This window comes from Habropoda laboriosa, unplaced genomic scaffold (assembly GCF_001263275.1).
Source record: "Habropoda laboriosa isolate 0110345459 unplaced genomic scaffold, ASM126327v1 scaffold15, whole genome shotgun sequence".
Lineage (NCBI taxonomy): Eukaryota > Metazoa > Arthropoda > Insecta > Hymenoptera > Apidae > Habropoda > Habropoda laboriosa.
This window is the reverse complement of record NW_017100141.1, coordinates 609608-623340: the sequence shown is the minus strand read 5'-3', so window position 1 is coordinate 623340 and position 13733 is coordinate 609608. Positions and strand designations below refer to the sequence as shown.

The window sequence follows — 13733 nt, the reverse complement described above, 5'->3', positions numbered from 1 at the left end:
AAGCAGCGCGAGGTGTACAGGCGGACAAAAGTTGGGCGCAAATTCGTTTTCATTCGCGTCTGGGAAAATTCGCGGCGCGATCGGTTTTTCATGGGGCCAGCGGAGGATGGTGGAGAGGAGAAAAAGGTCGGCGAACGTGAAAATTTGTTGGCAACGGGTTCACGGGCTCGTTGCCCGATACGCTGATACAGGCTCGCGCAATCACTTTCGATTATCTGAAAAACCGGCGGTGATTAAAATGACGCCGGCGATAAATCTGGCCCTGTTCGAGAAAGAAACGCGGCAGAGAGAGAGAGATCGCGCTCGGGAGGGAAAATGCAAACGGTAGGAGGGGCAGAAAGCACGGGAACCGCTGGGCTAATTATATTTGACAGCGATTTGTACGCTCGGCTTTCACGCGTTTTTCAAATTCCTCCGCGCGCTGATTTACGCGTGCTCGATTTCCGCCGCCGCCGCGAGCCCCGCGAGTAATTGATAAAGCGAGGAAAGCTTGTTGTTGCGACGAAACGGCAACTCGTAAATCCTTGCTCCCGATCATCCGGAAAAACAGCGACGATTACAGTGACACGCGTCGATAAATCTTTGTCTCCAGGGAGAGAGAGGAGGAACGATACCATTAGTGTGGCGCAGCGATGAGAGGTTCGCCTTGTTCCATGGAATTCTTGACGTTAATTGTGATCACGGTGGTGCACTCGCTGGGCTTCTGCTGGTATTTTCGTCTACGGTGATTCTGCGGTTGATTGTGACCGGTTTAGCTGTTCGTGTGCAGCTTGTGTTCTCGTATAGAGATTCTCGTACAAATTTTCTCACCGTATCGCGGGATAGTAGGAGATTTAACGCTTGAAAATATAACACACTCGTTGCCGAAGCTTTCGACTCCAAGCGGATTAATTCGATTCTAGATCGGAGAGATAGGAACATTTTTTTACATATTCTTACAAGTGTACTTTCCTCTTCGTTAAATTCTAGATAGGAGAGATACACGTTTTTTTTTAGCATATTTTTACAAGTGTATTTTCCTCTTCGCTGAGTTCCAAGTAGAACAATTAAGATTCTAGATAGAAGAGATACGATTTACAGCGTAATGATAGTACGACTAGAGTTTTTACACCCCATAGTACGATAACGATAATCGTCGAACGCATTAAACTGTTGCTTGAACCGAACCCCATCCGTCCTCGGCACGCGCTGAATATTCATTAACGATTTGTTTCTCGTTACGCCGCTGATCTATCATAATCCCGATTTGCATAGCGTGAAAAATCTGTTTGTCGTGTTCCCGCATGCGATCAGCCGAAAAACCAGCCCGTATTAAAAGGATAAATCAGCGAGTAACGGCGAGAGGTGGAGGAGGTCGATGGTAGAGAGAGAGTGTGGGAGATGATAGAAAGTGACACGCGGCGCATGCAATTGATCTCGCGTAGCGTTTTCGACGCCGAACTAATCGGGTTTGACCGCGCGCGCTCCCGTAAAGTATCGAACGGCACGCGTCGACATAATTCACTTATGTTTGTTATGGGTTGCCATGGAGTGAGATATAACCTAGCCGAAACAGCTATTGTTGGCGACCCGCCAAAACCCAGCAAATATAGACGCTCGTTTGCTATCTTTCTCTCTCTCTCTCTTTCTCTCTCTCGCTCTCTGGACGTATACCACCGTAAGATTCGTAACTCGTTCATTACTCTCTCCGCGATCGCGTTCCTTTTGTTCTCCACTAACTCCACGTTCCGTTCCTCTATCCTCGTTCGCCCGCAGTTTTTGCAACTTCGTTTGCTTCTCCCTGTTTACCAGCCGCTGCTGGCAAGAATACAGTTGGCTACCTGTTTTTCTGCTAATTTAATTGAATCTTTAATGTGGTTGATAGAGACGTTCCTCCGGTCTGAGTTTTAGTTTCGAATAAAACCCCAACCGACCTCCCTCCGTTTCCAACGCTGTGTTTCCCCTTCTACCCGCGGAATTTCACGTCGGATAAATTAATTTACACACGCGAATAGAGAGAGGAACGATCGGTTTAAGACAGTGCTAAAACCCAGCACCATTTCTACGGGAAAACACGGCTACATTAACCTCGGGAACAAACGAAACCCATTTAAACTCGCCTCTGTCCACTAGAATCTTTCTTGTACCACATTGTTCTCGAAGAATCGTGTCGTCGTCAAAGTCTGATTAAAAACATCCGTGTCGACTTACGGAGAAAATATTACTTCTCCTCCGTCTCCGAACAAAATCCATTTAGAGTTTTCTCTGGCCAATGATAACCGTTACATCCCCCTTCAGCCTTCCACTTCTCTTCCCCCGTCGAGTCAGGTAATCTTGATAGAAAAAGTTTCCGCCCAAGGAGCCTGTATATACGTCCCTTCTTGCCGGAAGAGAAGGCGAGAGGGAGTTGGCGGTTGGAAAAAAGTTGTTGAATTTTGGCCTGGACCCGCGCGGACGGCCGCTGAATTTTGAGTTGGCCTGATGAGCGGCTGGATAAAAAGGGAAGAGCAGCCGCGAAGGAGCATAACGCACACCAATGGCCTCCGTTTTAATATTCCGCCGCGAGTGTCGGTCCAGACGCAACTTGCCTCAGTTATCCGGACTGGAGCCCGACGTTCCCAAACTTTCCTAACAGCCTCTCTCTGACTCGCTTCGTGGAGAGAGAGAGAGAGAGAGAGAGTTGTGGACTCGCGAAATTTCGCGACTTACTTGTGGATCGCGTCTAATCGATGTTAAGATACCACTACGAATTTCTCGATAGAAGTTATTAGACGTGAATTATTGTGAATACTCTTTCTTTGTGATAAAGCTTTCGGGAGAGTTTATGTCTGTTAGCAATAGAAGGACATCGGCAAATTTCTGAATGTTACAAACGATAATACTTATCAATATGGAAATTTCACCTTTTTCGGGTCACTTTCGACCCACTTACATATCGTACTTGTTCTGAGAAAAAGAACGTAAGGAACATCGATTCCTTTATCTCGAGATAGCAAGTGGTACGTTTAAATTCAGAAAAACTGCTCAATTTCCGATCCCTCGATCAAGCAACCCCTAAATGATCACGAAAACCCATCTAATTTCAGCGTAATCACCGGTGAAAAGTCACGAAACAGTGCCCCGGTCCCTTAATTTTCTCTCAACGATTTAATCGCCGAACAATCGACTCTCTTTCCTCCTCTCCGTTCGTAACCTCTGTGGAAGCCACGGAAGTCGCGGGGAACACGCGAGAGCCTTCGCGATCCTCCGTGGCCAGAATTACCGTAAATCACGTGAGCGTGTACTTATCGAAAGCGTGGCGTTAGGGAGCGAGGAGTGTGGTGCGTGTCTGGATTGGTTCGCGAGATCGCGAAATCCCGGGAATTCGTGGAACACCTATGAATATGAATACGCCGTTCGTTCCGGCGTAATGCGCCGGTTTTCGTGAATACCACGCTCCTCCGCGAACAGAACCAGGCAATCTGCTAAGTATACGCGAGCGCGAGCGGAGGGAAGCGCGGATAACTAGTTCCTCCGAGTAAATTGATACGTCGTGGTACGTTTCGTCCGCCTTTCCTCTTCCTTTTTCCTCCTTTTTCTACAATGTTTTCATGCGCGTGTACCCTCGCGGCGAAGTCGAGGCGAGGGTCGAGAAACAGGGACCTTTTTCCTTAATAGTTATAATCCAGGCTGGACAATTACCGGGTCGATAAGTAATTGCAGCCCTTATCAGAGTCGTGCAAGCCGCTGTGTAACCACCCTCTGCCTTCCAACTTTCTCTCTCTCTCTCTCTCTCTTTTTTACACTTCTTCTGCTCTCGTTGCACTCACGTTACACTCTCGACGCACAGAGCAGAAACGTTACACAATAGCGATGCTGAAAAACGGTAGAAACTTCCGATTCGAGAGGAAACACCGATGGTACCGGTTCTCGATTTTCCCGATCATCAAGCGCATTTTCGAATAAAGCGATCGATTCGAGCGCTAAACGCTCTTTCATCCGAGCCTCTGTCCTGCTACGTTGGATCGTTGCGCTTTTATCGTCGAACCACGTCGGCGAGCATGGACAAAAATGTCCATCCTCCACCTCTCTTTACCACCCACGCAACCCTGTTGCGGTCGGCCGATGAACGTGCGTCACTGATCGAATAAAGAATACAATTTTTGTTTTTCGTTCTCCCTTGGTTTGTTCGTTCGCGGAGTTATTTTTTTTTTTGTCTGCGTGTAGCAGGAAAAATGGCTCTATTAACGTATCGGTGGGTTGGTAATTGGCCAGTTTGTCATGCGAACGGTAATAAAATTTTAGCCGCGGTCGCGAAATCCATTCCGCGTGGCGAGCACGAATTTTATGGTAAATAAAGAACCATCCGAGCCCACGGACCCCGTTATCGGACCAATTCTCCTACCAACTACCCCGCCACCACGGTTCCAACGTTGGTAAGCGGTCCGCGCTGCTACTTCAACCCCCGTAACCACGCGTGCAATCTGCCAGAAGCACGCTTCCACGAGGGCCCCATGGCCACTTATCGGCGAGAGAGGGTCGCGCTCGTCCGCAAACAAACTCATAAATAAAATCCTTATGCCGCAAGTTTCGCGTGTGTGCCGATGCACACGCTGTAAAGAGAAGAGAAGTGACGAGAAGAGCCGGATGGGTTTGATATCGAGGCTGCAGCTGACCCAGTTGCCGAACGGTTAATCCAGCAAGCGCGAAAGGATTTGGAGACTGTCAGCGACACGCGGTGATAAATAAACACCGTTTCCTGGATCGATCGATCTTAACTTTCCTCGCTGCCCCTATTTTTGCAACGGAATTTGCCGGATGGTGATCTTTCGGGGCGCAGGATCAAGCGTAGTGGAAGTTTGAAGCTCGTAGAGAAATTTATAGAGCATCGGAGGATTGTTTAATTAAAAATTTTGAAATAGCGAGCTATCGAGTTCACTTTATCGCTCCATAAATTCGCGGCATTGTGTTTTACTCTTCCCGTTTTGCTCTCTTGTCTCTCGGAGAGCGTCGAATTATGGAACGGGAACGAACGCGATGGTTAGTTACTTGGGAAGTTTCGTAAATCGTGTTACAACGTTAATTTCGTCTTCCCGCCGCGCGATTAATACGATCTTTCAAATTTATTCCGGTCTGGTAAAGTCGTTCCGGTACGAAAGGACACTTTTCATCCCCACCTCGAGGAGCTTCATTTAAATACTAAACGAATATAGCGCACCATTATCTTCCGATATTCTCGTATTTTTCATCGACGTAATTACAAAACCTTGTCGGACTCAGCTGGATTCTTCCTCCAACGAAAATTCATCGCACGGCGAAACTTGAGAGAAAAGAAAATTCACTGCGAGGAAAAATGTCCGTGAGGGAGAAGCTCGAATTTCCACGGAAGCGGCAGAAAGACGGAGAAGGCCACCGATCAAGCCAGACATTGTCATACGAGGAAGAAATTCGATCTATATTTACAAGGGAAGATTGAGTCACACGAGCGGAAACTGCGGACAGGTGAAACCAATACCGAATCATCGATAATCAAATTGTTCCATGAGAGAAAACAGTTTCCAGCGATAGTTTCCTCGTCGACAAAACGTCAGGACGTTGGAATTACGCCGGTCCCTCCACCTCGTCCTCTCGTCCACCGCTGGTGCAATGAAGTCGGTTTCCGAAATCGGTTCGGATAACGAGCACGAACGAATAGCGTAACGAAGCGATGGAAATTGCTGGGAATAATGACGGCAGGGTCCACCGGCGGAAGCGTAACCGCGAGAAATATCCGAAAACCGGGGCCCGTAATGGGATCTTGAAAAGGGAAACAAATGGATCCAATTAACGACGTTGAATCGCTGCGAATATTGAAAATATCGGACAAAGTAATTAAAATACACACGGTCAGTGGTCCGTTGGGTCCTTTCTAGCAAATTGATTTCCGCGTTATCATCGTCCCTCCCTCTTTACCGTGGATCCATTACGAGTACACTCTCGAAAACTTTATTCGACGACATCGTACCGTTGGTAGAATGGAAAGTAAAGCTTAACGATAATAATATCGCGGTTATAAACGAGAGAACGTGAAACGATAAGAAAACAAACTGTTCCTGTCAGCGAGCTCGCCAACCCACCATTTATATCAGTCTCCGTGTGAATTATCGATCTATTTCCGGCTTTTACCGAAATTTTTTATTTCGGTCCGCCTGTCCTTGCCCCGGCTGTGTGTACGTACATCCCACCGGAAATGATCTTTCTTCGGTTCGTTTGCGGCGTCGGTGGTTGTTCACCAATGGCGGGAAATTTGAACCGTAGATGCGCTCTACTGTGTAGTTTTGTTTTTTTTTTTTATTGATAAACAGCTGGATCGAGGTCGTCGTTCGGACGGTATTAAAAGTAAAGGCGATTAAATCCACATTTACAGAGGCGGACACGTCCCCGTTTACCGATTCGACTAATTCAGAGCCGCGAATAAAGCTGTCAGTGGTGAATAAAAATAGAATCTTACGCAACAAAGAGGTTAGAAATTGGTGGATCGGTGGCCGGCGAACTCGCGATTCCACGAATAGAGAGAGTGTCGAGGATCGGAAGGCGGCCGTTGGAATTGGTGAAATCGCGGCCACGATTGTCAGCCGTCGTCGGATTTATTTACCTGTCATCGATTATCGAACCGTATTGGTCGTCGTTATTCCGGAATTCATTTCCTATTCCCCTCGGGTGTACAAATGGATCCTATCCAACGATGAAATTTTCCCCTGCTACGTCGTCTACGGAGTTTCCCGCGAATTTTTCCCGTCCTTGTCTCCGCACACGTGTTCCTAGGCCACTTTACATGCTAATAACGTCTGTCGACTATCTTTCCTCGCAGCTGTTCGAAATTTTTCGATGCTGATCGATGCTCGTGTAAAATTCCCTCTTCTATTTGCAAAACTGCCCGATTTATCGCGAAAAGATCCTCCATAAAACACGTCTATCGTAACGAGGGATCTATACATCTTCGCTAACCTTCATGTGCCGTTTACCTCGTTTTTATTATAAAAGAAAACATATTCCGGCGTTTTGGAACATTGGAAATAACGTCGAAAGTTAATTCGAAGCGGTGAATCAGCGTTGGAAGGTGTTTAAAATTCCTTCGATTATTCCCATCTATATTTCAAGCGCGCCACGTTCAGATACACTTTGACGTCCACTAGATCTCTCTCGAGGCGAGTTTAAAACGCGTTTCACGTTCGCTGATAAGCCTGCTCGAAATATAATAAGCAAAGCACGAGAACCGGCCACGCCAGCGGAGTCGTTCACCCTACGCGGAGGCCCGGCATTTCGCGTAATAGTTTAATCGTTAATACAGGCCGCCACGACTTCCGGTTAACGAGAGCCAGTCGAAGCCGCCCGGTTTCTCTCGCGGCTTCTCTCGCTATCCGCGATGAATCGCGATCCTAGGTGGAATTGAACGTCGTAAAGATAAACTGGTTCGCCATTCAGCCGATCCGAACGTTTATTATTGAACACGCGGCCGGACTTGGGCCGAGCGTACAGATATTTAGAGCGTTTCCAGGTCCGACTTCTTCGCTGCCACTCCAGCTGCTCGCTCGCGGGAATGCCAGATGGAAAATCCGCTGTCCTTCTTGCCGCAGTTTACTCTTTGTTCAACTTTCCACGAAAGAATATTATATTCTAGGTATTGTTCATTCATCGGAACATCGCTCTGTTCCTGTTCCTTTTGACAGCATCTTTTTTGCGTTTCGAAGAACGGAAAAAGTGGATAATTATTTTTTTTTCGGAGGGAAGTGGCGAGAAAGTTATACGCGAGATCTTTATTTCTTTCTCTCCTCGTTTTTCCCCCTTTCAGAATTTAATTTAGTTTGAAATAATCGTGGGATTTTGACTCCGCGTAGTTGCTATGTTTCGAAATCTTTTTAAAGGGGGGATATCCTAGGAATGTGAGATCTTTAATTTAATTGTGAATTAATTCTTTCTATCCTTGGGCTGTTTCACATCTCTGTCGAGTTTAATTATAAATAACCGCGAGATCTTAATCTCACGTAGTTACCGTGTTTCGAACTCTGTTTAAAAGGGAATATTCTAGGAATTTTTGTAAGGAAATTAGAAAAGGTTAATAAAATACTTGGGAATTTTAGACGAAACACAATTTTTATTATTTGCATCTCCAATACAGTTGCAAGTTGCGAGCTAATTCACACTCGTCTAATCGCCATTTACAATCTACTTGTAAATACATAAAAATTTAATAAATGCTGCAGGTGACATGGAGATCCTGGCGTACTTCTACGGCCCCATCGGCATGCTTCTCGCCGTGAATCTGCTGTTCTTCGCGGCAACGGCCCGCGAGCTGACGTGCGGCCTGTGGAAGGGTGAATTCGTGAAGAGCACCACAGAACGGTAAGTGAATTTTTCCGGTTCGATCAGACGAACATCGAAGGGGAAAGAGAGGAGTGTCGCGCGTCTGACTGTCTCTCCCGGTTTGGCAGCCACCTCTAAATTAAGTTCCAATGCCCCGTGCTTTCACTCGCGTTCGCTCCGCGAAATTTCTCCACACCGGCGGATATGACTGTTCCAAGCAGAGCTTGAAGGGGAAAAAAATATTTACCCGAGAAAGAGAGAAGAAGAGAGATGGAGATTTCCAGACGAAATCGACGGATTCGTAAACGATATGTTCTGCGTTTCGCCAACGTGCCAGCACTCTCTGTTGGACAACCTTCTCTTCCTTTAAACATTTACACGATTTTTCCACGAACGTTTAACACCCTACGCTTACCGATTCCTTTCCTCCTTTCTTCCTTTTTTTTCCACGTTTCGCGTTAAAGAGGATGAAAAGCATCGCGGCGAGGCGTGGAAAATTTCCTTCTCCATTCACAGCGTACGCGCAAGACCCGGATTACGCTACGTTCGAGTTATTTTCGGTCTCTCTCTCGGCCACGTTTACGGAAGATCTAGATCGTGGTAAAGGCTGAACGACTTGAAACTTTTCCGGTTACTTTAGATACATCTTCGGATAACCGAATCGTCTTTTAGGCTAGAAATAATCTAAAGTTTGATCTAACACGCGTTATCTCTAGGCAACGTACTTCAGACCAATCTCTACCCTTTAACTGTCTCTTGTAACTGGATTCCAAGATGAGCGGAAATTACCGGGAAAACGTTTCGAAGAGGCCCGTCCTTGCGATCACGACGCGGTATTTCCACGGAAATCTTAGCGGAAAGTTAAACGGAAGAAATGATTACGCGGTAAACCTCCAGAGGGGGAAACGGTTAAGTCCGACGTTGTAGCGAAGTTTAAAGAAGGTCTGCTGCGGTTTATTTGCTCTCGGTAGTTGCTCGGCGCCGCGATACACAACGATTAACAGAGGAGCAAACGGAAACGACGATCCCGTTTTATTACCGACGTCGGACGATGCTTTATTTCGGCGCGAAGGACAACGCTTCGGGACGATAAATATCAAGGATAACTGGTTGTTCCATCCGTAACCCTCCTCCTCCTTCCCTCCTCGGATAATCGAGATCAGCGAACGCTCAACCTCGAAACGTTTACTCGCATTAAGATACTTGCTACTTGCGTCGTTTATCCTCCCTCTCCTCGTGAAACACCTTTTAACGAGCAATTCTCTCGGGAAAGTGAGTCGAGTTTGTTCTCCAAGTTCGCCGGGGCAAGTTTACGAGCGGTTTTCCAATTTATCGGGAATTAATAATTTTCCTTTTTAGAGATGCGAGTGTTAGATTTATCAGTCAGTTAGATATAACAAAAGTTAAACTAACGCCTTACTAGGAAGTATATATTACTTTTGTATACTCTGTTTAGTAAAGGTCTAAATGTTTATGATACAAAAGGCCCTTCGGTCCCAAGCGGTGTCGTAGGCATTCTCAGTCTGTATACAGTGCTCTTGCCATCAAGTAGAAAAGCGAACCTTCCTTGTGTCTAATAAAAGTTTATAGGTTGAAATAAGGATTATTAATTATTTAACAACCAACAACTCCCATAATCCAATAGCGAGTACTGTCGTATACCTCTCTCCTATCTTTCATTAGTTTTTAGTCATCCTGCCTCCTTTCCTTAACTGTAAACAAATCCGCATCATCCTAACGTTAGTCACCCCCGTCGAAACAGCAGATCTGTTTCCTTAACTGTAAACAAATCCGCATCATCCTAACGTTAGTCACCCCCGTCGAAACAGCAGATTTGTGTCTAGTGGTCTTCACGCACCGAACTGTCTAATAAAGTCGAATAGTACTACACGCAGAATAGCTCCCTTATTTCGCCCCAGTTTCCGTCAGGCTCTCCTACCGCGTACCTATTGAATATAATATACTAACGCAAGGAATCGCGAGCCGCGGAATACAACAGTACATATCGTTGAAATTAGTCGAATTTCGTGGGACCACTTCTACCGGAAGTCGTATTTCACGAACGTCCCTGCCGATCGATTATTTACGAGGAGTAAACGAGGATAGTTTCTGGCAGGTTTCTTCGGAATCAACAAGTTTTCTTGGACTCTGGTGTATTTATTCGTAGCCAGGGATCGATTAGAAGGATTCGCAAGCGAGACTATTTCGCAGAAGTGGAGATTTACGATCTTCCTCAGGTGTCTGTTACAATTCCTCGGAAATAAAAGAAGTTCATAGAAATTCACTATTAAAGACGTGAAAGAAACACGACGGAAAATGAAACGGTTCTAGAAATTCGTAAAAGACAATCCACGTGAGGTAGATACGATGCTACCAAGGAAAGACAGTCTCGAGTACAATGAAATTTATGCGCGATAATAAGGTGAAATATCGGGTCAAAGAAATTCCGCGAACTTCAAAGAGAGTTGAAGAGAAGAAACGGAGGAGAGACAGAGGATTCCCCGAAAGAAAAGTGTCCAACCAGATGTGAAAATATCATTCAACCTTCCGTTCCCCCGTCGATCTATGATATAGGCGTCGAGCGACGTTTGACGAATCACATTTTTTCGGATATTTATGCCCGGCAGCCGGCAGCCTTTTTACAGAGCGGTCGGGGCTCAAAGGAGAATTTATTTTATCACGGCCGCGCCGACAGATATCAGGCATCGAATCGTTATTTTCCATTCGTACGCCGTCCCTTCGAACCACCTTTGCTCCCTCGTCCCGCGTGAAATTGATATTGACGATCTCAATTTGCGATTCTCTTTCGGCCCTGCCCCTCCTCCTCTCTCTCACTCTCTCTCTGTCTCCTTCTCTTTTCGTCTGCCTGGTGCACAGAGGGAACAGGGCACACGCCGGCCATAATGGCGGATAGAGATTCTCTCGTATTCGTTCCTCAGCCCATTTTTTCCCTATCCGTAATTTCGAGGAGCTTGCTCTTTTTCATTCGCCACCCGTTACGCTAATACCAATATTCCACGCTCTCTCTCGCCTCTTTAACGTATTGCACGGAGAACGACGAAATAGTGGTTTCGGTGTGTACCGACGTGGATCGATCGGTGATCTAAGGATTTCGGAAGTTTTGCAGATGTGTGTGGAGTTTGATGAATTAGTCGATTGAAGAGTTGAGAGGGAAATTTAAAGCTGTCGAACGTGCACAGTAGAGAAAATTGAGAGTCGGAGAATTCTGGGATGGAAGAGGGATCGGTGTTACGTTTCTTCGATGTCCAATTTTCCAATTTTTAGGGATACTCTCTCCTATCTTTCATTAGTTTTTAGTCATCCTGCCTCCTTTCCTTAACTGTAAACAAATCCGCATCATCCTAACGTTAGTCACCCCGAAACCTAGACCTCCACATCATCCTTTACTTTTACTCATCGCTGAACCTAGACCTCACCGCCTCTCCCTACATTGACCTCTGAGACCAACCCCTACTCTCGTACTTACCGAACCTATATCTAGAAACATTTTCCGTCGAAACAGCAGATTTTTGTCTAGTGGTCTTCACGCACCGAACGTCACCGAACTGTCTAATAAAGTCGAATAGTACTACACGCAGAATAGCTCCCTTATTTCGCCCCAGTTTCCGTCAGGCTCTCCTACCGCGTACCTATTGAATATAATAAACCAACGCAAGGAATCGCGAGCCGCGGAATACAACAATGAGTGTAAATATTTCGTTCATTCTCGCGCACAGTAGAGAAAATTGAGAGTCGGAGAATTCTGGGATCGAAGAATGATCAGTGTTACGTTTCTCGAATGTTCAGTTTCTCAATTTTTAAGGATACAGTCAGACCTTGACGAATAGAAATGTTTAATTCATTATTTTCCTAGAGAAAAATGACGAGAGTCCGTTAAAAGTTCTTGAAAAGATTCAGAAACTCGTTATGAAAAGGAATATTAATTTCGGATGCTGTCATTTTATAGAAGATTTCACTGTTCGTGACTACGATCGTTTTTCCCCCGGTCTCTTCAATTAGCTTTGCAAAGTGCGGTCGAGGTTTACTTATGATAATCGAACGACTTTTTTACTCGAAGAATTTCTCGAAACGAAGTCGTGAAATCGATCTCTCGAAAACCACCGTTTGTTGGTCCTCGGTGCGTATACGTTTATAGTTTCGATGTAACTTTCAGCGGGCTGTTACTTTGACGAATCGTTCGAGTACCGTTTATTCCCTTCAACGCGAATACTCGAAGATCTCCAAGGTGACCGTAAAAAGTAAAATGAAAATACACGGTAAACTGTTCGAAATTGCACGAGGAGTGTTTTCTGAATCGGTGGCACGATCGCGCGGGATGCGTTAGAAACCGAAGAAATTGGAGTGGTTTGTAGCGAACGAAAATAAATGGCGATGGTAAAAATAGGAACTCTTCTGATCTCTGTCAAGGTTGATCCAATCTAAGTCTAACTTCTCTAGTTCACTGTGCACCAGAATTATTTAATCAAACCTGCCAACTGAAAATCAAATATCTCCACCAAGTTGGACAAATCTTCCGAAAAATCTCCTAGCAGAAGAAAAGCATTTCTCTCGGGAAGAAATTACCCTAAACACGAATCGAAGCTTCATCTTCCACTTAAAAAAAAGAAAGAAGCAGAAGAAAACGAGCCGGAGAAAAGAAATAAACGTCATAGCTAGAGCAAACTGACAGGTCCAAAAATATCCAACGACAACACAGCAGCGTTTCCCCTCGAGTAAAAAGGAAGAGAAGAGGAGAAAGAATCGTAGAGAAGATCGTGTCTCGTTCATTGAGAAAACCGTGAAGGTGAATGGTGGCCTGCGGGCCCCCCGTGGCTCGGCGCGATTTAAAAGTCCAGCATCGGTGCCAAAATAAACGCGTCGCAAATAAAGCCTCGGCCGGTGTCGCGGCGGGACTGTTCAAAGGGAGAAGAGGTTCTTTTGAATTATACTCGGACCAGAGGCGACAAGGTTACCGGTCGAACGTGTATAAACGCGATAAAACACGCGCTATAACAGTCAGCTGGATGATGCGGGCAGATGCAGTCGTCACGGTTGCATCCTTCCTCCTTTTCTCCTTCGCTCTCTCCTCTATTCTGCCTCTCTTTCCGTGTCGTTTCTCTCCGCGAAAGGCTGGATCGTAAAGTGGAGAGCTGTGTATTCGAGAGATTCCGGTTAGATCCCGCGAAACGGAAAAGAACGGCGGGAAAAATGGTGGTACAGAGAGAGAGTGGTTGGTTTAGTATTATTTTAACGTCACGCCTGTTACGTGTCGGTGGTGCAGTATCGTGGTCCCTGACCGCTAATCCCTTCTAGACCGTAATAAACGAATTTACTTTATGGCCGTCTCTTCTGGCTACTTTTCGCCATTTTTTCCTCCACCTTTTCTGTCTCCGTTTCGCAGGGTGACTGAGCACAGTCGCGAGAAAGTCGTA

The 13733-nt window shown here is 45.9% G+C and overlaps 1 protein-coding gene across 1 annotated transcript in view; it reads left to right on the top strand.

Annotated features, from left to right (window-relative positions):
- LOC108571409 (probable G-protein coupled receptor Mth-like 1) overlaps nt 1-13733 on the top strand; it is a 142075-nt gene that overhangs the window by 123673 nt on the left and 4669 nt on the right. The window contains exon 6 of the mRNA XM_017933439.1: nt 8202-8340. Coding sequence (XP_017788928.1) covers nt 8202-8340 — 139 coding nt within the window. The remainder of the gene's footprint in view (nt 1-8201; nt 8341-13733) is intronic.